Source organism: Sander lucioperca, chromosome 21 (assembly GCF_008315115.2).
Source record: "Sander lucioperca isolate FBNREF2018 chromosome 21, SLUC_FBN_1.2, whole genome shotgun sequence".
NCBI lineage: Eukaryota > Metazoa > Chordata > Actinopteri > Perciformes > Percidae > Sander > Sander lucioperca.
In genome coordinates, this window is record NC_050193.1 from 16011075 (window position 1) to 16033105 (window position 22031).

General features: G+C 40.8%; 1 protein-coding gene across 2 annotated transcripts in view; it reads right to left on the reverse strand.

Moving 5' to 3' along the window:
* pvalb6 (parvalbumin 6) overlaps window positions 1–22031 on the reverse strand; it is a 50781-nt gene that overhangs the window by 164 nt on the left and 28586 nt on the right. The window contains exons 1-5 of one of the 2 annotated variants that reach the window (XM_031320735.2): window positions 14370–14581; window positions 3948–4013; window positions 2062–2194; window positions 1812–1921; window positions 1–606 (exon numbers count right to left, since the gene is read on the reverse strand). The exon at window positions 1–606 is cut by the window's left edge and continues 164 nt beyond it. In XM_031320735.2, the coding sequence (XP_031176595.1) occupies window positions 581–606; window positions 1812–1921; window positions 2062–2194; window positions 3948–4008 (330 nt within the window). In that variant the 5' untranslated portion in view covers window positions 4009–4013; window positions 14370–14581 and the 3' untranslated portion in view covers window positions 1–580. Of the gene's footprint in view, window positions 607–1811; window positions 1922–2061; window positions 2195–3947; window positions 4014–14369; window positions 14582–22031 lie in introns of those variants that run through there. The other variant, XM_031320734.2, reaches the window with a different exon arrangement.

Here is a 22031-nt window from a genome sequence, read left to right on the forward strand (position 1 = left end):
GATGGTGTGAAAGGGAGAGAGGGGGTCGAATGCAGGAAGGGAACAGTGCCGGGCAGAGGGAAGAGAAAAACAGAAAAAAGGGAGAAAGAAAGTGTGGAAGTGTTGGCTAAGAGGCTGAAGTCAGAAATACAGAAGGACATTAGAGTCTTCCTCTTATAATCTCTATTTTTCTTTAACTATCTACTTGAAATGCTTTAAAACGTGAGGTTTATTCCTGCAGACATGTTTTTATATCTATACATGAACAGAAAATAGAACAGTTTGTATAAAAAGGATAAAATAAATAGTATGGATATAGGCGAGGGGACATTTGAGGAGGCGTGTGTGTGAGGGCGTGGCATACCACAGCTTACTTCCTAAAGTGCAGAATGGCACTTAGCAAAGACAGCGGTGGGGGAGTGGTTGAGAAAAGAGGAGTGTGTGTGTGTAGCAGGAATCGGCTGCAGTCTGGTGGGGCTGGGAGTCAGGGTGGGGCGGTGAGGTGTAGGTGCTAGGGAGGAAGGAGGGCCAGCGGGTGTCGGGATGTAGCGGTGGTTGTGAGGTGATCTTGGAGTGCTAGTCAGTCACACTAGGCGGCTGTTTATTCTTTCACCAGGGAAGCAAATTCTGCAAGAGAGCAAGAAAAACAAAAGTTGTTAAGATGAGTTGTTTTCGCTCGATATTTAATGATCATTCAAAAAGCACCAACTACAGAAAATGACTATGATAATGAAACAGCCAACAAAGATAATGGGCTTGAAATCCCACACACATGGATAAAGTGTGCATACATTAGATGAAACGGCTCTGAAGGTTTTTTAAGTTGCTGAAAGTTGCTTATCCTGTGTTCATCTGGACGATGAAGCCTAAAGGCAAACATGTAATTGTAATAAGGCAGCCTTCTCACAGTGTGACTGTTATTGGCTAAGAGGCTGAAGTCAGAAATACACAAGGACATTAGAGTCTTCCTCTTATAATCTCTATTTTTCTTTATCTACATAAAATGCTTTAAAATGTGAGGTTTATTCTTGCAGACATGTTTTATATCTATACATGAACAGAAAATAGAATAGTTTGTATAAAAAGGATAAAATAAATAGTATGAATATTATTATTGGGAACATGTGTTTGCCAGAGGACCCAACAGTTCTGGGTCATGGAGCTTTGTCTATTTATGTCTGTTTACGCTACACACTACATGCAAATAATTAACTATGCACATATGTAAAAGAAAAGAAAAAAAAGTACTAATTAGTTCCATGTTTGTCAGTGCACGGCGGTGCCAACGTCTTTGTTCAACACTTATAAGAGTTGAAGAGGCTATTTCAGTGCCATGATTGGATCAGCATGAATCGTCAGTACAAAAGATTCACTATGTGTGTGTGTGTGTGTGTGTGTGTGTGTGTGTGTGTGTGTGTGTGTGCCAAGCTGTTAGGTACTGTATTTTGTTTTTTCTTTATGATGTTTTGTTATCTTTATGATAACAGTCCATATTTCACTTTTTGGAGTTGATTCATTTTGCAAATCAATCAATCAATCTTAGCATTTTTATTCAACACCCACACTTTTTTTGTATTTTTATAATTCATCATCATTAGAGACATTTTCCAGTTCCTTCCGTGTACTGCATTAACCACAAAAAGAAAATAATTGGCTAATGAAAGTGCGGTGTGAAGACAAACGAGTGTGAAAAGATGAGAGGAGGGTGGGAACGATGAAGGGTTCGAAATGCAGTGTGTGTGTGTGTGTGTGTGAGAGAGAGAGAGAGAGAGACACTTCCTTTCTACATCTGTTTTGCTTGTTGTCTGCCACTAATAGAATTTGATGTTTACCATCCACTCCAATCTTGCCGTCTCCATCCTTGTCGGCTGCTCTTAAAAATTCTTTGGTTTCCTTGTCTGTCAGGTCCCTGCCATCTCTGGCAAAACCCTTCAGGACGAATCTAACCAGGAACAGAAAAGCACAATGGATACATGTCACAGACCGCTAATATTTGATGTGCAGCAAAATCATTTGTTGCATCTTTTGGGTTTACGTGTGTGTGTGTGTGTGTGTGTGTGTGTGTGTGTGTGTTTATCTTACTTGAGCTCCTCCTCCTCTATGAAGCCGCTGTTGTCGGCATCCAGCACCAGGAAGACCTTCTTTACTTCATCAAAAGACTTGGTCTTCAGACCAACCATCTCGAAAAACTTCTTATGGTTAAAGGAGTCAGCAACTGCACACATACACACACACACACACACACACACACACATGGAGGCACATAGGCATGCAAACACAAAGATGCAAAATGTCTGTACTCTGAAAGCATATCTAAACGTTTCACAAATACATTTATATTGATTTTGAATTAAAAGGGTTTTTTAATGTCATAATTACAAAGACACAAAGTTTCTGTCTGAATCCAAAAGATAATGGGCTTGAAATCCCACACACATGGATAAAGTGTGCATACATTAGATGAAACAGGTCTGAAGGCTTTTTAAGTTGCTGAAAGTTGCTTATCCTGTGTTCATCTGGACGATGAAGCCTAAAGGCAAACATGTAATTGTCATAAGGCAGCCTTCTCACAGTGTGACTGTTATTGGCTAAGAGGCTGAAGTCAGAAATACACAAGGACATTAGAGTCTTCCTCTTATAATCTCTATTTTAATTTTTTCTATCTACTGGAAATGCTTTAAAATGTGAGGTTTATTCCTGCAGACATGTTTTATATGTATACATGAACAGAAAATAGAATAGTTTGTATAAAAAGGATAAAATAAATAGTATGAATATTATTATTGGGAACATGTGTTTACCAGAGGACCCAACAGTTCTGGGTCATGGAGCTTTGTCTATTTATGTCTGTTTACACTATACAGTACATGCAAATAATTAACTATGCACATATGTAAAAGAAAAAATAATAATTAATTAATTAGTTCCATGTTTGTCAGTGCACGGCAGTGCCAACGTCTTTGTTCAACACTTATAAGAGTTGAAGAGGCTATTTCAGTGCCACGATTGGATCAGCATGAATCGTCAGTACAAAAGATTAACAGCTTTATTACAAAATATATTATTTGACAAAAAGTTGAAGGCACACGCCTGGGTACATACACACTTTGAGTTTGAATTTATTACGACTCCCCATGTGCATTTCTGCAACAAAAACAAAAATCCAATCACCGAGCTTGAAATTCTGTCTGCCCTTGTTATCTTTAAACAAACATGAGTGGAAGCTAAAGATTATGGTGCTGAGACAACTGAAAACAAAATATATGATTTAAAGATGCAGTAGGTAAGACTTATAAAACTGCATGTCTAACTGCATGTCAATCACTGCTCATGCACACGCTTTCATTCTCCCTTGTGGGGGGAGGGGCTTAGGAGACCGTTTTGGGCTTTAGCGGAAAGGGGGGAGGGACTGAGAGGTTGGCTGTCCTGGATCTTCACAATCCTACTTACGGCACCTTTAAATTTATTCACTTATTCTATTCTTACATTAAATCACGCCTCTGACTAGCTTTTTCTTCATTGCAACAACAGCTAAGGCTCATGGTATTTTCATCCATCCGCCCTGTTTAAATAATTAAAAGTGGTGGCCATAACAAAAACCTATATGATCTTTATATTATCTGGGAGAGTCCTGTGTTTCTATATTTTACATCATTAAGGATATTGTTTAAAGAAAAAAAAAAATTGGAATACAGATTGGGTCAAAACACTCGGTTCACACTGAGGAGACAAAATGTGTAACACACGGTAGGTGTACGGTGGTATGGGGAACAAGTAGTACTGGTCCTAAATCAGTCTAAAACCTGTAGTACTTGTATTCCAGCCCAAAGATAAGCCAAGCTCTGCAAATAAGAGCTGATTCCCACCAAATTATCCACAGTTTATTTCCTCTAAATCTCATTACATCTGAGAGGTCATATAGATCCAGCTATTATTTGGTCCACTTGAACCGTGATATGTGCTTTTACCTGCAAATGCATCAAGGGCTTTCTTGATGTCATCAGTGTTGAGGATGCTGCTCATTGCCATCTTGGCTGTTAAAGGAAAGAGAGATGGGGAAAAAGACAGAGGAGAGGGAGACAGAAAAAGGACAGAGAGGGGACAAGGTTAAAAACAAGGTTGCTGAGAGCAGAGAGAGAACTCAGAGACATTCTCGTATTACGTGACACCCTAGAAATGGAGCAGGAAACCAGGACATGTGAGAAGAAGGTGATGAGTGACAGAATGAATTAGTGACAGTCGAGGAGGAGTGACAAAGGCAGAGAGGGGAAGGAGATGTGACGGAGGTGGAGAAAGGGAAAGATACAGGAACAGGACGTTGTTTAGAGAAGGATGGAAAGGAGGTTTAGTTGTGGTGTTTGTGGGATTAAAATTAGGGAAAAGACTAAGATATAAAGGAAATATTGGAATAGGGAGAGCAGAAAGAGAGGGACAGAACAAGCAGCGTGGTGTCCATATCGGTGTCTTCCATTTTATCTGTATATTGTATGATATCACTGAGCTGTTGCACATGAAAGCAGGGCACATAGTCAGCAGGGGTTTAACAGGCCATCTGAGTCTTCAGCTGTGTCTAAAATACCACAGGAGAATTCAGTTTGTCAGCCCAGTCCAGATGGAGACTCTTCTTGTACCTCACACTATGAAAGGTGAGCCCGGCACTTAACAGCGCTTTGGCTTTTTACTCTATGTGTGTGTGACCGAACCCGATCGCTGCATATGAAGTTGTCACCTTCCCCCGACTTTAAATGATGCCCTTCTGTCCTCTGTTGCTATTGCAAACACACATACAGTGTGTATACACTTGAAGGTGAACACAGATAAAGGGAAACACAAAGAGAATTTACAGGAGTCTATAGAGATCTGTGATGCTGAGAAGGAGTGAGTGACATGTGGATTAGAGGATGCGGTGCTCTGATTTCACTTCACTCATTGTGGTCTGGCAGACCTTAATAGGGAGGTGCTTGGGACACACATTGTTTCGTGTAAGCTATATGACAGATGATTGACACTGCACTCAGACATCCACACAAACCTCACCTCCACCGAACTGAACACACACACACACACACACACACACAAACTTGTTGAGTTGTCACAGTGCCAGTGGTGTTTGCTTCCACAGAGATTAGTTTATGAATACATTGGCCCTTCAGCACCTTCAGTATTTGTGTTAGTCGCCCCAACAGGTTCAACTGTTCAACCTGTTCTCACTCCCAACTCGTCAAATATGGCAGCTTGTTCAGTGGCCCTGTCGGTACACGATCCGTTCTGCCTGCACGATCCGTTCTGCACATGTGCAAAATGTTCGCGCATGCGCTGTTGTACGAGGATTTACGACACTGCACGATCTGTTCCACGCTTCCGGTCGACAGCCAAGCTAACGTTAGTTTAGCTAACAGCTAATTTGGCTAACCGCTAGCTGATTGCAGCGGTCTGCCGTTAGCCTCCATAGGCAAGTTAACTTTTAGTTTACCTAACGTCTCATTCGGCTAACCGCTAGCTGATTGTAGCGGTCTGCCGTTAGCCTCCACAGGCAAGCTAACGTTAGTTTAGCTAACAGCTAATTCGGCTAACTGCTAGCTGAGACAGCATGTAATAACTTTAAAAGACCCTCAAAATAAAACTTGAAAATAAACGTTAACATATATAACAGCTGTTACATCAGCTCTACTGTACTTGTGCTCATTTAAAATACAATCACTCAATACTTGTCTTTATTGTTATTACTGTGAAGTCTTAATTTAGCTGTAGCTTGCTTTTCCCATTAAGTTTGACTTAACGTTATTTTAGACTGAATCTAGCTGTCAACTAGCGGTTAGCCGAATTAGCTGTTAGCTAAACTAACGTTAGCTTCCCGGTGGAGGCTAGCCATAGGCTAGCGTGGAACAGATCGTGCAGGTCGTATCCTCGGTAAAACAGTATTATCATGCGCATGCGCAAAACGGATCGTGCAGGCAGAACGGCTCGTGTACCGACAGGCCCTATGAGTCCAACTATCCACGTACCCATCTAGCGTGCAGCAGTGCAGTAAAGTCTGCGTAGGGAGAAGGTTGGGTTGGATGGATGGGTCAAACAAACACGGGACTTAAAAAAGTTAACATTGACTTATTACGTCACATACTTAACTTACGCCATGACAAACATACTTCTTTTGGGGTGGGGTTATGGCCCTTAATTAGCCTCGCTTTGCCAGACCTTCCTTCACAGTGCTGCAGAGGAGGGTCTGGCTAGTCCACACAGCATTCCGGGATGGGAGAGAAACGTGCTCTGGTTTATTGGCATTTCTTTAAACCAATCACAATCTTCTTGGGCGGCGCTAAGCGCTGCACGGAGCCCCAGTGCCTCTGCAAAATAGCCTCGGGAAGGAACTTGTTTTGGTGGAACATGTGCACATTCAAAAGTTGTTTTAGTCGTGCGAGAGAAAACTCAGATTGGACAGTATACTCAGCATACATCAGGGCGCACACTCTGCTGGGTGAGCTAGAGGCCGCCCCAAAACATACTTATTTTAATCCAAACCAAGATCTTTTCCTAAACCTAACCAAGTATCTTGTGAATCTTGTGAAGGAGAACTTACTGTAAACAACTATTCAAGCTTAGTGTATCTGCAATGGGCCCCAGAGCTCTTGGACACAAATACGGTAACACTTTACTTGAAGGTATCTACATAAGAGTGACATGACACTGTCATGAACACATGACACTGTCATGACACAGACATGACACATGAACCCTAACGTATAACTCTAACTCTAACCCTAACCCTAACTTGTCATGACAAAAACCGAATGACACTTACTAAAAGAAGCATTATGTCATAAACGTTTATGACTTGTTTATAATGTTTATGACACGTTCATGACAGTGTCATGTCACTCAACGGCTACACACTGGCTGCGTGGCGTGAGCGTGGCGTTTCTGTTGTGTGTCAGTTGCGTGGCGGCTGCGTGGCGTTTTCTATGTCTTTGCACACCAGAAACGTATCGGACGCGGTGCTGCTGCTGCTAGCCTTGTCTGTACACATGGGTGTTTCCCATTGATTTACTGCACTCAAGCAATAGTATACTTCATATTAAACATAAATATATACTGATTTAATTATAGCAAAGACAACATTGGCAGTATTGACAACAAAATATGCTGATAAAGAGTTATCTCGAGACACTTTACAGATAGAGTAGGTCTAGACCAAACTCTGTAGTTTACGAAGCCCCAACTATTACAGTGGTTGCCTCAAGAGCAAGCATTAGCAGTAGCTATTGCGACAGTGGCAAGGAAAAACTCCCTTTTTTGTTAGGAAGAAACCTCGGATAGACCCAGACTCTTGGTAGGCGGTGTCTGACGGCACCAGTTGGGGGAGTGGTGAACATATAAACATCTTTTCCTATTCTATTTTGAATGGAAACGCTTCCAACACGCTTGCGTGTTGCATGAAAAATAGGCGTCAGTTCTATTTCTAGCATGCACGCGTTTTCAACGCGGCTCAAGACGCGCCTGAGACGTGTGTGTCACACAGGCAGTGTGCAAACTCTAACCTGTTAACATGGGAGCCGAAATAAAAACGGACACACCACACAGCTGACACGCTCACGCCACGCAGCCAGTGTGTAGCCGGCCTTATGTAGATACCTTCAAGTAAAGTGTAACCACAAATACCATACATACACACTCACACCTGTCTGTTTGTGAGGCAGTTACTGTAAACTACTGTATAAAATATGAAGCATCTTTCAACCTTTAATCTCTGATGTTGATGTGAAGCAGGGTGGACTGAAGGTTACAGTAATGACAGTGTATCACCATCATCCTAATCACTGTGTTCCCTCTGTGCGGCACATAATGCTGAGCTGGCCAATATTGTTGCTCTGTCCTTCTCAGTGGAAATACAGTCTGAGTTGCCTTTACATTTCCCTTCCATTACAAATCACTCATGCTACAGTGTTTTGCTGCATCATGCCTCAAGAAGGCCAACTATTGTAATATCATCCACTTCATAGTTTGACGCACTGTGGTTTTATTTGGCTGCATTTGAGGCTAATAACCACAAAAAACATAATGTTATTCATGTTGGTTGCATCAGTGTAAAATATTTACCACAGCGTGGGGAAATTATCCATTAATGACCTGAGAGGGCTTCCATAATAAAAATATTTGTTGGATAAAAATTCAATTAACAGAACTTAGGACATAACTTCAGAAGATGATTAATATGTCCATGGTTATAAAAAAATATATGAAATGTATCCTGGCAAAATCTTTAAGTGTTTCTGAACTACTAACAGATAAATGTAGTTTTAACCACCATTAGAAGTAGTTTGTAGATTCACACTCAGTGATGTACGAGCTTCTTTTGAGGTATAGTGTTATCTACTTCAGTAACATACAAAAGCACACAGATCAATATCGAACACTGCTTAACTTGTGTGGCCACACATCCAATCTTTTATCATTACAAAAGCACAACCCCCTACTCTGACCTTTACCACAAAGGTGTCGGCTGGGGGAAAGAAACAATTCACCGTGAAATGAGGTGGATACGATTGATTTACCGAGATATCTCAGTCAGTGTGCTGCCTGCCAGTGGAACTGTATAAAGTAAGCCACGTTGATTTATTTAAAGGAGAGTATAAAGACCAATTGTGGTTGTGCTGAGTGGTCTGTCTGCAGATTTATTTTTCTAAGTCAGTTACCTGGAATGCTTTGTTTTCTCTCCGTCAACTAGTTCTACCTGCACTGACTCCGTTTTTTGGCCATTTTGGTGCAGTGGAAATAAGTTGGTTATGGCATATCGCATATCGCATTGCCAGACCTTTCTCCACAGCGCTGCGGAGGAGGGTCTGGCGAGTCCACACAGCATCTGCTCTGGCTTATTGGCCTTTCTTTAAACCAATCGCACGGAGCAACGACGCCTCTTCAAAATAGCCTCGGGAAGGAACTTGTTTGGGTGGTAAATTCAAAAGTTGTTTTAGTCGCGCAACAGAAAACTCAGATTGGACAGATAGTCTAGCTAGCTGTCTGGATTTACCCTGCAGAGATCTGAGGAGCAGTTAACCATAGTCCTCATAAATCCAATAAGTTTAAAATGCTAACACAAAGAAAGCGGAAGGAACATCTTGCAGAATTTCCGGCGGCACCTTAACAATCCCAAAAGTGGAACGTCATGGATATAGACTAGTTATGGCAAAATGGTTAGCAAACAGTTGCTTATTTACACCTCCAGCAGTTACGGAGAAACATTATCATTCGTATAGAATTATGTTTCTGTCCACCTGGAGAATGTATGACCAATATTTACTCTGTGTTAACTCTAATTACTAGCTACCAACTCCTGAGGGGAATATCTGGCTCTTTAGCTGCTTAATGCTTCACTAGCTAGTGCTAACTGAGTGTGTCTGCTGAGCAAGTAGTTCACAGTGGGTTTTTCAAGCTTTTTTGCTAAAAAACCACTGCTGTGACAACCCGGCAGACAGGAGATGCAGGGGATCGATCCACCAACACTGCAAATAATGGTTGACCCTCTCTACACCTAAGCTACAATATGTTTATGTAAAAAGTGTGGTTTGACTGTGTTGATATGGGTATAATTTAGAGCAGTGGTTCCCAACCTGGGGTCCGGGGACCCCTCAGCGGGGCGGCAAAGATCACAGGGGGGGCGCAAGTCTTTATCTTGGTTTTTTAGCAAAAAAGCTTGAAAAACCCACTGTGAACTACTTGCTCAGCAGACACACTCAGTTAGTTTGTGTACCTTATTGTAAAGTGTTACCGACTTTTGACTTGAGACTTCTGAGCAGGCAGCATATTTAGCCTCAGCATTCTGCTTCAGTCATGAAAATGTTGATTTCTTTACACAAGAAGGAAACGGCACATGTCAGGAGCGAAAAAAAATAGGTAGTAGGTAGAAGTCTTTATCTGGTTTGAGGTTGAGGTAAAAAAAAATATGTGCACATGTTTAACAAATTATGATAATACACTAGAATATATAATGTATACAAAAGTCGGTATAAAAACTATATATTTTTGTTCTCGCTTAAAATTGTAGGCAGGCTACTTAGTAGGCCAAACATCCGGGACCTCTTAACCTGGGACCCTGCTGTCATCAGGTCAGCTGCTAGCTGCTAGCTGCTAGCTGCTAGCTGCTATCATCCCGCCACGGCATCACTGTTTCATGAATGAAACATGGCGGAGAAACGTAAAAGTGCTAATAACTGCTCTCTATCAAAAAAGAAAGTAAGGCTCTATCTCGAGAGTTACCTCCACTTCGGTTTCGGGAGGGGGGGTTCAGCTTTTCTTAGACATAAGTAGGGGGGGCGCCAAGGAAAAACGGTTGGGAACCACTGATTTAGAGGTTTGATACAAAAAATCTTGAACCCACATAAAGAAACATTATGAGTAATGTGTGGAGTAATGCGTTGAGTCTTGGTTCTGGTTTCTCATTCTGATATTTATTGGTGTTCAATGTTTCAAGCCCCAAGACTTGAAGGTTTGTTTACATGACTATTTTGGATAAACAGCATCTTCTCTAGAAAATACTGCTGTAATATTTCACAGCCCCAGAAGTTTCAATCTTCAAATATCACTTTGTAAGTTAAGGCTGTAATAACAATTCCCATAATGTTATTTCACTTTTTTTAAAGCAACATTTGTAACAATCCATCTGAGTTTGAGCATCAATCAGACCCCACCAAGGTTATCTGCTGCACTGCACTGCTGGTATGTATGTATATTTATGCATGTATTGTGTAGTCGTTGCCATTGTCTACAACCACAATCTCAGCTACATAAAATGCTTCGACTTGAGTAGTCCTGGATGCCCTTGCTTTTTTTTCTGTGCTCTTTACTGCACTGACTTCTGCAGTCTTGAAACCTCGCTCCTGACATGTGCCGTTTCCTTCTTGTGTAAAGAAATTAACATTTTCATGACTGGAGCAGAATGCTGAGGCTAAATATGCTGCCTGCTCAGAAGTCTCAAGTCAAAAGTCGGTAACACTTTACAATAAGGTACACAAACTAACTGAGCGTGTCTGCTGAGCAAGTAGTTCACAGTGGGTTTTTCAAGCTTTTTTGCTAAAAAACCGCTGCTGTGACAACCCGGCAGACAGGAGATGCAGGGGATCGATCCACCAACACTGCAAATAATGGTTGACCCTCTCTACACCTAAGCTACAATATGTTTATGTAAAAAGTGTGGTTTGACTGTGTTGATATGGGTATAATTTAGAGCAGTGGTTCCCAACCTGGGGTCCGGGGACCCCTCAGCGGGGCGGCAAAGATCACAGGGGGGGCGCAAGTCTTTATCTTGGTTTTTTAGCAAAAATGCTTGAAAAACCCACTGTGAACTACTTGCTCAGCAGACACACTCAGTTAGTTTGTGTACCTTATTGTAAAGTGTTACCGACTTTTGACTTGAGACTTCTGAGCAGGCAGCATATTTAGCCTCAGCATTCTGCTTCAGTCATGAAAATGTTGATTTCTTTACACAAGAAGGAAACGGCACATGTCAGGAGCGAAAAAAAAATAGGTAGTTAATGATTAGTTACTGTTTTTGGAAGAGTAACAAATGATTAGTTACTGTTTTTCAGAAGGGTAGTTACTGTTTATTGAAAGGGTAACTACCCTTCTGAAAAACAGTAACTAATCATTCGTTACGCTTTCAAAAAAACAGTAACTACCCTTCTGAAAAACAATAACTACCCTTTTCAAAAAACAGTAACTACCCTTCTGAAAAACAGTAACTAATCATTTGTTACCCTTTTCAAAAAACACAAACTCTTGATTCTTCAATATGGACAAATTGCTTGTTTTCATTTGTGTTTCTTTTTACATTTTCATTAGACAACAGCGAGGATATCTCTGACCATGGAACTGTCATTTTAGAGGGGTCATGTTTGTGCTTCATACTGTATGGTAAAAAATGGGGAATAAGCTAACAATATGTCACACAAAAAAATTGAGCTTTAAAGGTTTCTGCAAGACACTGATGATGGCATCTGTCCTTGATGAGCCCTTGAAATAATACATATAAAGTATGTGAAACTGGGCTTTCCTTTGTGGGAAGTCCCATCACCCTGACAACCTCTCTAGGTGTGGGAAACCTAACCATGCTGCAGGGCTGCCAACTACCCGGTCTACTGTAACAGCTGCATGAACGTGTGAATATTTGTGTACAAAGGGTGCCAAGCAGACTAGGGCGAAGAGGTAGAAGGCTTAAAGAAGAATGTACTTGCATTTCAAGAAACCCAAGCCACTTACAGTATGGTCATTTGACTGTGTGTATATTTGTGGGGGAGTCTGTAAAAAGCAGAGAGAAAAAGGAGAAAGGGAAACATATTGCAGAAAAGTACAGTATGCCTCTTCAGCATCATGGCATGCACTTTGTGAAGTGGAAGTGAACTTTTGTCCTCTACAGAAATAGGCTTTGAAGGTACTCTGTGCACCGGTGCATGAAGAGCTAAGAATTATAAGCACAGCTCAAATTTCACGTGCAATAACATGGTATTTCGAGCCCTGGAGATGACAGCCAGTATGGTTGTGCCTGGACAGTGTCATTCTGACATATTGTGCTTATTTATCTTAGGCATATTCACATAGGATGAACAGTTTTAACATGTTTGTTGTCTGTAAAGAGACTCAGCTACTGTAGTCGCTCCATTTTTCTGAAGAACATGAATAACTCTAATAGGCAATTTTCCTGAAGTGAAAAGTGCCCCACTGATTTCCTTCCTCCATAAAAGTTCTTTATCGGAATTGCTACTGATCGGCACAGTTGTTCTTCAGATAAGCTTGATGGTTGAATTGAGCCAGAGCTACCTTTTCAGTGAGCATTAGCGTACAATGTCTCTTGATTTTAAAGAGCTGTTGATACAGCGAGAATGTGGTGTTCATTTAAAAACAAAAAGCAAACACATGCACCCAACTATCCACCCACCCATGCACATATGCACGCATGCACACATCGAGGACAGACTGGATTTGAAAAAGTAGTACAAAGGCTTGGGGATCATCTGGCTGTTATCACCACTGTCCACTGGCTAATCCTCTGGAAGGTACAGGACAGGATAGCTTAACCACACAGTTAGAGCTTGGCAACAACAATACATCAGCATGCTAACTCACAATGGCAATGCTAACATTCTTGCCAAGCACGTATTTGCCATGTTCATTCATGCTAGCATTTTATTTTCTAAAGATGAAGCCCAGCTGAGGCTGATGTGGAATGTCATTAGCTTTGATGTATATGATATGTTATTTTGGTCATAAACAATGATGAAAAATGATTAAAATGTTGACCTGGTGGTGGTGCTCAAGCAAAAGTCAAGATCACCAAAGTAAAATCAGTTAATCCTGAGGGGAACATGAACATCTTGAATCTTATCGCAATCTATCTAATACTATTTATAATATACTATTTACAGTATGTGCTGCTAGCATGGCTAAAAATGTGTGTGATTGTATATGCACGAAGCCTTGCCATGGTTACTCACTCCCACTTAACATACTGCTGACATCACTAAGATTCATAATCTAATAAAGTCACAAATTCTAATGAGATGACTTTGCAAAACACATAGGCGATGAAAGCAATCTCAAGCGTGCACTCGATACACATTTGCATAAAATATTACCAAACAAATTAAAGATGTAAATTCCATTTAATCTGCCATTGAAAGCAACAGCATCAAGAGTGTTTAAAAGCATACATATTTCATCGTGACACACAAAGAAAATATTATGCGTCCTCCTCATTAATTAACTGAGACTGCATTCCACTTAAGTGTTGTACTGTCTATGAATATTCATCATATATAGTGCATCTGCTGTATGAGAAGACCTACATGTAACATTTTTTTTAAATCTCTGTGATCAGCCAGAAGCACTTTGAATTCATTTTCTCTAGAGGAGCTTCATGCCTTTCACTGCATTAGCATTTTGACAAAGTTACGTTACCCTGGAGCACGGGTAGACACTGTGTTCAATCTCATTAGGTGTAATAACAAAAGTTGACCTTGAAAGATATCACAAGCAAGCACTGCAACAAAATGGCCTCTAATTTTGGCAGCAAACCGTTGCTATCAGAAAGTAATTAACTTGTTGATATGCTGTCTCTGTATCTAAATCTAATCTCATTCCATAAAGGAGCCTGTAAAATAAGGCAAATGCATTTCTTCACACGTTTCTCTATTGATCACCTCTCCTATGAGTTTCATCTATCACTGCATTTATAGAAAAGTAACATCAAGAATGACTGTGATGTCGATATCCATATTTGCGTCTTGCGATAACCTGGATTTGTTAAGATCTCTCATCTCTAAAAATCTGCTATCATGTCTGTCTTTTTCCTTTCAGCAATACTTCTACCTCTATATCATATCTCAAATATATCTTCCTCTTACCGGGTTACAGGCTGACGGGTGTTGAGGTGGGAGAAGGGCTAGATAGGTGCAAGAGGGACGTCCAGTAAAAGATCAGAGGTTCTGCTCTTTCTGTTTTATACATGTCCTCCTCAACTATTTTTGGATTGTAAAATGGGCGCCCAGTTCAGCACGGGGTCAGCGATGTTAGGCTGTATCGCTTTCCTGACTGCACTCATGCTAATCAAACATTAATAATAATCAATCTCCACCCCTTTACCAGCCAGACTTCTTTTCTTATGCACACCCTTTCTCACCCCTCCCTTCCGTCCTTCCAGCCATTTGATTTTCTCTCACCTCCCACCCGAGGGACACTCGCTCAGCCCTCTAATCCCCCTGTGATCAGATCTCCCTTCGCTTTCTCTTTGCCTTTCTCTGTCTCTCTCTTCTCTTAAACTTTTAATTTTCACTTTTAAGTCTCATCTACCATGTCCTCCTTTAAGGCATTCGGCATCATCAGTGACAAATTATAAGACCCAGACCTCCTCTACCTTTATCACTATCACTCTGTTTTTTTCCCCTTACCCTAATCTTAAATATCAGTGAGATGCTATAAAAAAACTTGTTTGACTTTTACTGCAATCAAAAACATGCATTAGTGCAATTGTCAGTTCACTAAGTCATTCCATTCTTTTATGGCATATACACAGTTTACAGTAATAGAGGGGACAAATGTACCACTATCAATTCACACTTTTTGTAATCAAGGGGTCCTTCGTGAATGTGTCTTTTTTTAAGGCAACCTGTAAAAAAACACAAATAAATGTAACCTAGTTAATAATAGTGTTCTCTTCAGCCATAGGTGTGCTACTACTGTAGTGAGCTAGATAGTCAAACATGTTAACCCTTGATACTCTCAAAGGTTGCTTCCATTTGGCTCACTTTGGTGAAATCAATAGCTAGACTAAGATGTGCAGAGATCCAGAAAACCTCCATGGTCCACTCTGCAGACCATATAGTGACTCTGCAGAGAAATAATCTGCAAGAGGCCCCATTGCTCTTCATTGCTAACCTCAAGAATAAAAGGCCGTGGCATTGCCAGGCTATACATCCATCTGGGACACTGCAGCACTCCCTGGCCAGGAATCCTCCCTGAGGCTCACTTATAGATGTGAAGTGATTATAGATCACAACAAACAACAGCTGTTTCCACCAGTGCTATTACTGAAGAGCCTCTCACAATGACCTTTAGAGAGCATTGGTCGGGAGAGGCAGATACAAGGCTTAAGGACTACTGTTTGGTTGTGAAAGCCATAAACAAGTTTTCTTGGAAGGAATGGATTTATGAGTGTTGGTGTTGTGAATGTTTGTGTGTTGTATTGTCGGGAATGGTGTGAGTGTGAGACATTTAAACAGGGACGTGTGCTCTCTACTGTGGAGCGACTTTTGACAACTGGTGTTACTATCTCGGTTACTGTTAAGGTATTGTATTTATGAGACAGCTATCAATTTTACGATAGACATTTTATTGATGTTGGGTGTATTTTTTTTAACCAAAATCATTTTGAAGGTGGCAGAGATTTATTATCTTTGCAACCTAATCGTGAAATGTTTTGGAGAGTCTCTTATATGCCAGGGACTGTCCTGTCAAGAAAAACAACAAGATGTTGCCATTTAAACAAATACTTTACTAAGGTTATTGGCTTCTCTCAGGAGTATAGAACACAAAGAAAACGCTCATAGGAGTTATTTTGGGAACAATCACATGGGTTGATCTGCATAGCTCTTTGAAACTTGCCTTTTACTCTCTCTCTCATTGTCTTTGTCTCTTTCTGTCCTCGGCTCTGTATTCCCCTTGGGATAACAGTCCAATTGACAAACATTCTCCTCAAAGTCCTAAATCTTTTTAGATGCCCTTTCTCTTTCATCTCTTATTTAATTTTGATGCAGCTTTGTGAAAAGTGTTCTCTCTTTTTATCCATTTGCTGGCACACTCCTCTAAATGTATCACCTACTTTAAGTGAAAAGGTCGCAGAGGGGGTTGCCCTGATCCCATGCTGTGCCAGGGTGCTTCTTGCAGTTCTTTCTGGGCTGACGAGGGGCTCAGCAGGGGGACGGGAGGAAGGAGGGAATGGAGAGGAAGAGGTAGTGACAAGCGAAGCCCGGGACGTGAAATAGAGATGGGTGATGAAAGAGGAGAAATTAAGAGAGGGATGGCAAAGGAGAAATTCAAAGAGGAATGCCGACAGAGCAGAAAAGAAAAGATAAAAGGGAGTGAAGGGGCCAGTGAAGTGGTAGAGGGCTAGAGGTTAGGAATTCACCAGGGAATGTCAATGTTAGATGAGGACAGGTATGGGGGGGTATGGAGGAGAAAGCCAAACGACTGAAAATAAGGAAGAGAAATTCACATCATGGGTAAGGTTTTATCTCACGCAAAGCCTGCATAGCTATGGTCTGACAAAGAAATCCATCAGGGGTTGCTACTGGAGATAAAATGGAAACCTTTCATAGGCTATTCTTTTCCTCTATTCTCTTATCAATGGCAACATAGCACAAAACAACACAAAACAGCATGAGAATTTCAGTCCCAGTCGCCCCACTACTTCAAAGGACTACTTTATAACTGAATGATTGTCATTAAAAAGACTTTTGACTTGTGTACACACTTAGGGGACTCCTGTTCCTATTGGCTTGCTTGAGATCGTTTCAAATGGATATGTGAGTTATTTGTGTGCTGACTGACTGGCTTATTAATGCAGAAAATGACAACATTCCTCAACGGTTCATTTACAGTGTATGTTTATTACCACTGGGGCTTTCTTATCAGTCATGCAAACCATCACCAGACCTATTGTTAATCACGCAAAGAAGCACTGCTCATTTGTTAGTCAAATGATAATCAAGTATTTGTGGAGCAGAACAAACTCAAAAGTTAAAACGTTAAATATGTATTTGCAAATGTGGACTTGTATGTGGTCATGACCGAAAGAACGAGATGCAGGGTACAAGTGGCCGAAATGGGTTTCCTCAGGAGGGTGGCTGGCGTCTCCCTTAGAGATAGGGTGAGAAGCTCAGTCATCCGTGAGGAGCTCGGAGTAGAGCCGCTGCTCTTTTGCGTCGAGAGGAGCCACTTGAGGTGGTTTGGGAATCTGGTAAGGATGCCCCCTGGGCGCCTCCCTAGGGAGGTGTTCCAGGCATATATCTCCACCCTGGCCTGGAAACGCCTCGGGATCCCCCAGTCAGAGCTGGTTAATGTGGCTCGGGAAAGGGAAGTTTGGGGTCCCCTGCTGGAGCTGCTGCCCCCGCGACCCGACCCCGGATAAGTGGACGAAGATGGATGGATGGATGACTTGTATATGCATGTGAGCCTAGTGACCCCAAACTACCTATACACTAATCATTTGTATTAATTGCCACTTTTTCATTGTCCTCTTTTAACATACTATACAAACTTCTGGTCTAACAATTTTCTTGCAGAGGTTTTGAGTAACCCATGAGATAACATTTAATACATCCTGTAACTTAGAACAAAGGGAAGTTATTCTCTGGCTCAACTAAGAGGATAAAATGAATTACAGGGAGGAAACGAAGAGATAACGAGTGATGTGAATAACAAAAGGCAGGAGAGAGAGAGAGATGTGGCTTTCAACCTGAGTCCAGGTAAGCCAGCATAATGCAGACACTTTGGGAACCTTTTTTGAGGGTAGGATCGAGAGACAGAGAAGGTCACAAAAAGTGTCTTTCCAGCCATCTGGTTTCTGCACATTTTGATTTGGTTCACTAAAACTCTATGCATGGATGTGCCAGAAGTGTGAGAAAACACCTAAATATCTCTAACATTCTTGCAGACCTGGTTCTTTTACAATCTAAGCAACCAGGTTTTTTAAAATCCATAAAAAACTCTGAAGGTAGTTTGAAGGAATTATTATCATTATGTTAAATTTCAATACGGGAAGTCACACTTTAAAAAAAAAAAAAGTAACATGACACACTCACAGATAAGAGACCGACAGAGAAAAACGAGCTGTTATATAGCATCATCTCCGTCCACCACAAGCACTATTAGACTGTGTTTCTCTGTCTAAGGAGTTTTTTTTTTCCATCTGTCTCTATCACACTAAAAAAGGTACAGAGTGACAAAAAATTAGCCAAGAATGGGAGGGAAATGAGATGGATAAAAAAGTAAAGAGGCAGAGAATAGAAAAACAACGGAAAATATGACATGCTGAGCAAGGGGATGGTAGGAACAATAGATATATAGATATATAGATAGATAGATAGATAGATAGATAGACAGACAGACAGACAGACAGACAGACAGACAGACAGACAGACAGACAGACAGATAGATAGATAGATAGATAGATAGATAGATAGATAGATAGATAGATAGATAGATAGATAGATAGAGGGGGTGATACTTGACAACAAAAATGAGAATGAGACAGGAGAGGAGAGGAATGATTCGCCTGTTAATAGGAAATCCAATCCAATCTCGTCTGCTGTCTGTTTCCGCGTAAGTGTGTCCGATGTGTGTATGTTCGCCTGATGCTTGTGCAGCCGGATCCACCTGCTTAATCAGTGTTCTTTCTGCCTAAACATTAAGGCATCGAGACAAATATCTCCCATCTTACACTATATAATAAGATCTTTTAGATGCAGAGGAGAGTCATCGCTGCAGATATCAGAAGTAAACTAAGAGGCTTAGAGGACAGAAAGACAGATTGGCCTGTCCGTATACACAGAGGATGACGCCTCGGCAGAGAGATTACAGGATGGCAAAAAGAGGAGGCAAAAGGCTGCACAGAGGGAAAGAATATGTGTTGAATATGATTGAGGAAGATGTATGAGTGTGGTGACAGGAGCGTGTCCAGCATCTTTCTATGCCTCTCTGCTCTGGAAGATGAGATCTCTCAGGTCAGTGATGAAGCTATCCAAAGCCAGTAAGAGCCAAAGTTGTTTTCATCAACAGCAACTTTTATCACTTTTGTCTTTATCACTCACGATGCTAACGTCAAGGGTTGGCCTACAAAAATATGTCATCCCTGCAGCACTCTATTTTAAAGCAACACCAAAGATTCTTTTGTACCTTAAAATAATGTTTCCAAAATCGTTTCAGTGGTTCATCAACTTGTAACAGGGTGAACGGCACTTCTGCATTCACTTTGCGGCCCTCTATCGGCTATAACCGCACTATGCAAGTTTGCCAGATCGGGTAGCAGATCTGTAGTTTGAATGAGAACGGTAATGGACAATTCTGCTTCCAACCTGTAGGGGGATAGACGAGAAAAAGTGCTTTGGTGTTGCTTTAACAATCTCAGTAAGAATACTAACATTTGCAAATGAGTACAACAGAGACTACTGGGAATGCCATTAGTTTGCAGGGTTTTTGTCATAAACCACAGATGAAAATGTTTGACTAATGATGGCACTACATGAAAAGTTAAGGGCTCACCAAAGTAATTACAATGCATCCAGAGGGAGACATGAATAGGTGTACCAAATGTCATGGCAATCCATACCCATAGTTGTCAAAACGTTTCACTCAAAAGCACCAATGTAAACCAAGTGGTGGCGCTTATCCAAAAATATAAGCAACAACAACAACAACAAAAATATAGCCACAATAAAGCACATCTACAAATCTCCTTTCAGATGGATATAAGACACATGTGTGCCGATACATGCACTTGGACAAACACACACACACACACACACACACACACACACACCAGCAATGCTGAGGAGAGCTACAGTGTGTGAAGTGCACGATCAAGATGAGAGATGGAGGGATGATTGTGTTATTCACACAGTATCTGGTGCCGGCCTTGACTGGCAGAATAGTGTGAACCCGGCAAACAGGTGTCTGGGAATAGTTGAGACTGACTTCAGAAGCAATATGAGTCCACAGTGTTATGAGAGTCGGTGAGAGAGAGAGAGAGAGAGAGAGAGAGAGAGAGAGAGAGAGAGAGAGAGAGAGAGAGAGAGAGAGAGAGAGAGAGAGAGAGAGAAGGAACACTTTTCAACCAAGTTTGATAAAAGTTTTTATGCAGAGTAAAAAAAAAGTTAGGGTTGGGGTATATTATATCATTAGAAAAAGGGATGTTGATGAAGGAGGAAGTATTTGTGAGACAGCAAGGTGAAAGGTAAAGCTAAACTTTACTTTTTTAGAAAAAGTTTTCAGAAGATCAGAAGGTGGGAGGAGAAATACAAAATAGAAAAATAAGTGAATAGTGGTGGACTGAGGACGACCACTGAGTAAATGAGCGTTTGTTGTGACTGGCGTCCCTAGAGGAAGTGTACAGTGTCTGCAAAACATAATTTGGAACATGATTCGAATGTGGTGACAATCAATTTACTGTAATCTCTGGCAACATCTCTCACTAATTTTGTGTTCAGCAGTTAATTTATATTGGGTGAAGTTATTCAAATTTGTTTTTGTTTCTAAGGAGGAAATTGAAAATGCTTCTGAAAGATAAAATACCATTGAAGGGAGTTTATGAGGGGCCATATGGAACATTTTTCAAATGAAGACTTTAACTGTGAAAATAACTGGTGATCAAATTAAAAAGTATTCTTGATAAGTAATTTAAAGATCGCTTCAATCATTTCAACATTTTATTTTGTTTGCAAAATAGATTTTTTGTAAAGTGAACCTAAGCAACATTTTCAGTATGAACTTTATTTTTTACAGAATATACGTACAGAAGCATGTACATAAATATGGAAATGTAATGATTCATATTAAAACATGATGATATGGATAGTTTTATAATTATATTTTTCTGTCATAATTGCGATTGTAATCCCATTGTGCAAACACAATGTGAGTGGGCAGAAACAGGGCTAGAAAAAGTCACAGATTGGGGCTTTAATGTTTAAGTCATGGTTCATGCATCATGACATTTGTTACAGGAGGATAACATTGATCTAAATTCACTTGTGCATTAATCAGAATGGCAGTAATCGAATATTTTGTGTTTCATTCCTTTATATCTACAAGCAACAGTCTGGCATGGCACTTTACAGCATTTAAAGAAAAGTATGAGTTGAAGGGAAGAAATGTGCACATGCATAAAGACACACACACACACACACACACACACACACACACACACACACACGCACACAAACACACACTACTGCATACATGCTACATGTACAGTAACCCCCCCCACACACAAACACACACACACACACACACACACACACACCTACACAACATATACATGTAAGGATACAAATATGCACACATACAGAAGACCTACACACATATTCTAAGAAGAAGCATTTGACCTTGAAGTGTGTACAGGGAAATGTGTTTGCTACGGTATGTGTGGGGTGTGTGCAGTATATCGAATTCCAACAAATCACTAGTGTCAGGCGATTAAAAAAAAGAAAAAATCTCTGACGATTATTCCACCCTTAAATCCCCTCCAACTCGCACATGGCCACATCTGCACATTAAGATAATAACCAACAGCGACTGTCTGTCGCAGACGGTCTGACGTTCACGTGTTCCTTTTGTTAATCCAAGGGCGACTTCGTGTCGCCACACTACTAAATGCTGCACGTTATAAAAACATTAGGGCGATAACAAGACTGCGGCGTTCGTGGAGAAAACAGCACCTGCTCTGCTCTCATCCTGCAGATGACTGACTTTATTTGTAAGTCTACTACTTACTACTTTGTAAGTATATAGGT